At 51.5% G+C, this 3,700-nt stretch overlaps 1 protein-coding gene across 2 annotated transcripts; it reads right to left on the minus strand.

The window, feature by feature from the left end:
• Positions 1-282: 282 nt before the first annotated feature.
• LOC311159274 (uncharacterized protein) lies at positions 283-2,825 on the minus strand. 2 transcript variants are annotated; one of them, XM_084215258.1, is made up of 6 exons: positions 2,178-2,213; positions 2,062-2,103; positions 1,925-1,968; positions 1,780-1,823; positions 1,658-1,698; positions 283-1,576 (listed from the first exon to the last, which is right to left on the minus strand). In XM_084215258.1, the coding sequence occupies exons 3-6, from the start codon at positions 1,929-1,931 to the stop codon at positions 1,390-1,392; spliced, it is 279 nt and encodes a 92-aa protein (XP_084071384.1). In that variant the 5' UTR covers positions 1,932-1,968; positions 2,062-2,103; positions 2,178-2,213; the 3' UTR covers positions 283-1,389. The 2 variants fall into 2 exon arrangements, with proteins under 2 accessions (XP_084071384.1, XP_084071383.1); XM_084215257.1 differs by having other exon boundaries at positions 1,449-1,576; positions 2,182-2,825.
• Positions 2,826-3,700: the final 875 nt, after the last annotated feature.

The raw sequence follows: 3,700 nt of genomic DNA on the forward strand, positions 1-3,700 counted from the left end.
TCAGCTTACACACAAACCCACCCTCGCTCACACCTCAGCCGCTCCGCTAACCCCCGGCACGCCTTCCCGCCGCTCCTCGGGAACGTGGTTCCCGGGAGCCTCCAAAAAATCCTCCTGCCTGACAAAAACCCCGGTCCCTGGACGGTCCGTGCCCAAACTCTGGCGATGAACGTCGCCTCGCGGACCGGCCGGGACCGAGGAAAAAAAAACCCAGCCGGGGGGGAAAAAAAAAAAAACCCCCCGGCTGGGGATTTTTTATTCTAAATTTTAAAATGAGTTGAAAAACCTGAAAGGCAAAGGTCATACACACAAGGTTTAATCCAGTCCACATGCACTCACACATGCAAACATTAGCAAACGCAGACAGACATGGTCACATGCTCTAACGCACGCTCAAATGCTCTTCCGACCGACACGCTCGCCGCGGCCCTTACTCGAGACGGTGAAGAACGCGCTTCGACGCGTCTTCTGGCTGCCGCTCCTCGGTGCCGGATGGTAGATTCTGGGGAAAGCGGTTTCCTCGGGACCTGTGAGATGACAGAAAGCGGTCAATGAGCAGCAGTCTGACAGCTGAGACTTGTCCCTGCTGTGGCCCGATAAATTTTCTACCCAAAATCCCATAGAGGACAGATAGAGAGTAAAGTTTTTATAGCTGTTCTACCTAACTGACTACATGCCAGGGCAGGGCAGCTCTGATCATAAGTGGTACAACATAAGTATGCACAATATAAGGCGGCACATACAGTGGAAGCATACAGCGTAAGTACACAAAATATAAGGCTGTGCAGTTACCTACGGTGTAAGTACACAAAATATAAGGCAGCACATACAGTGGAAGCATACATCGTAAGTACACAAAATATAAGGCGGCACATACAGTGGAAGCATACGGCGTAAGTACACAAAATATAAGGCGGCACATACAGTGGAAGCATACGGCGTAAGTACACAAAATATAAGGCGGCACATACAGTGGAAGCATACGGCGTAAGTACACAAAATATAAGGCGGCGCAATTACCTACGGTGTAAGTACACAAAATATAAGGCGGCACATACAGTGGAAGCATACAGTGTAAGTACACAAAATGTAAGGCGGGGCAGTTACCTACAGTGTAAGTACAATAGAAACCAACACAGGTACATGCAATATAAGAAGGAAGAAGAGACTGCCGGGTGGCTGCAGCTATGGCTCCGGCCCCGAAGGCGAGCTCCTCGGGGGAAAGATCCGTGACGACGTCGGGTCGAAGGAGGCCGACGACGCGAAGGTCACGAGCGTGTGGATGTCGGTCGGAACTGCCCTGCCCGGCAAAGGCTCGGCTGAGGCGAAACCCTCTCCCTTTATTTCCAGACAGCCTAGCCCGCTACAGTCCTCTCCGCTAGTCTGACATCAGATTTCCCCCCGTGATGGCAAAGGTTTTTCCCCTCCCCCCGACCGCCGGCCCCGACACTTAGCTTTTGGAAGACGAGCGGACGAAATCCGTCGGCGGTCGGTCGGATGTGGACGTCGAGAGGTTCCCCGCGTGTGCTTCGGTGCTGCCGTTTCCAAACTCTGCCTACAGACTTCCTCGGGGTACCTAAGACAAAATGGAAAATGTGACTATTGCCCTTGAAAAGAGTTATCCCCGGGACTCCTCTGCGCCGCTGCCCCGGCTCACCTCGAATCTTGATTTGACTCGGGAGGCTTCCCGGAAGATCCCTGCAAAAAGAAAAGGTACACGCTCAGCATGCTGCTGCGTAACATTCACTTATGAGTCGACCTGCCTAAACACCGACTCACCTGCTCTCCTCTGTTCCTCGGTAGGCCTAGGGCAGTGACGGCACCTGCAAAGAAACAAAGCGGAAAAGCATGCTGAGATACTGGGAAAAAACAACCTCCCTAATCAGACAAGTGTGCCACACCTATACCTTAAGCTTGCACCCACCTGGCATGGGCTTGCTCGGCGCAGATGGATTGCAAGTGGACCACCTAAAATGGAAAATAACAATAGATGCTTAGAGCTGCACCAGAAAGTGAAACCTCAGCAATACCAACCGCTTCTGTACGCTACTCAATGCTCACCTTGCCCATACAGCCTTGACTGCTGCTCTCTGCCTTGACCTCCTAAAAAGAAAGACAAAGAAGAGCTCTGTAATAGAGTCACACTTGACACTCCCCCTGCAAATACAAACACTGACTGACCTGCTCAGGGGAATCCCCGAAACAAGTATGGGGTGGTCTGCCTGGGACTTTATCCATCTGCATCTGAAAGAAAGTTAGGACAAAAGTCAAAGGGGTGCAGGACAACTTAAGAGCTCCAGTTCTCTTGGGTCCATCTACAAATCCCATCTAGAGAACAACTACACCCCACATTGCAAACTTCAAGTCCCCAGGATTTTTTCTACTGCACCAGGCTATGGGGCAGGGCAGAGCACTTCCGGCACAAACCTGTGCAGACACCCGTGACACGGGACAGGACGGGACAAACAATGGGGACACAACAGGGACAGAAAGCACTTGGCAAACAAAAAGGACTGCAAGGACTGAGAGAATACAAACTAAGATGACCGAGGTGAAAATGACAGCAAGCTGATGGGGGTCACAGAACCCTGGAGGAAGAAGATGCTAGCTGACTGATTTACTCCAAGAACTGCAAAGATGGATCTCTGAGAATGCTACGGTCAGAATCCTCTACCTGACCTCACATTCTAACAAGTCCTAATCCGCCATAATGGATCCTTGCGGAGCGCAGCTGTCCGTACAGGTCAGAACAAGACCTGAAAAGACACCTGACCGGATGCTTCTGAAGAGAGAAGTTACTCTGATGCCTGCCTGCGTTCCCAAGTCACAAGTTCTATGGCATTGGTGCCAGACTACAGAATGCAGAGATCACAGATGCTAAGAATGATGCAAAGGTATCTGCAAGGCCCCTCAAAGGCCTAAGGTAAAAGACACGAGACACCCAAACAACACAGAATGCACGACAGACAAGTGACACCAAACACCGGGACTGCTCTGCCCTGCGCACCTCAGCTCTGTCATCCAAAGTGAGACTTTCCTTTTAGGTGGCCTAAGGAGCCGCTTCATGGACATCTCCAGCTCCAAAGCTGACTTAAAAACCCCTCCCAGATGGTCCCTACCAACCACACCACTTTCATCCCCTCTGTGCGTCTTAGCCCTCTACTTATCTCTCAGACATCTGGGGGTGCCAATCCGTGCCGGTTGCAAAAGAAGGCGACTGCGACATCTAGGAAGCTCCTGCTGGCACTTTGTTCAACATCCTGTTGTTTCATAGTCAGCTGCATTAAAGAAAACCAAATATCAATGCATCATCTCAGCAGCACAGGGGCCAAAACCCAACAATTCTGATACTCACTGTTCTCATAAGAATGCCCGGCTCCTCGGGCCCCACGCTTCAGGCTTTCTCGGAGGCAGACACCATTGTGGCAGGGTGCACCTGGGTTAAGGGGAGACAAGGTGATGTGGCATTGCTGAAACCTGAGCGGATCATTGCTCCTTCTCCCTACTTCCCAGATTCACCTCGTCTGCTAGGCTGTTGCCAAAGGCTACGGGGTGACAGCTTTAAAAAGGAAAGGCAGATGCTTCATCACTGAGTTCCATAATATCTCCAGAGGGCTCACAGGAGCGGCAAACCCGGTGCGTCAGTCGGTCGGTGTCCAGGCTCGGCATACTCCGAGAGGAGCACCTGATGCACACAAAC

The sequence above is a fragment of the Fringilla coelebs genome, assembly GCF_963513975.1.
Source record: "Fringilla coelebs genome assembly, chromosome: 14".
NCBI lineage: Eukaryota > Metazoa > Chordata > Aves > Passeriformes > Fringillidae > Fringilla > Fringilla coelebs.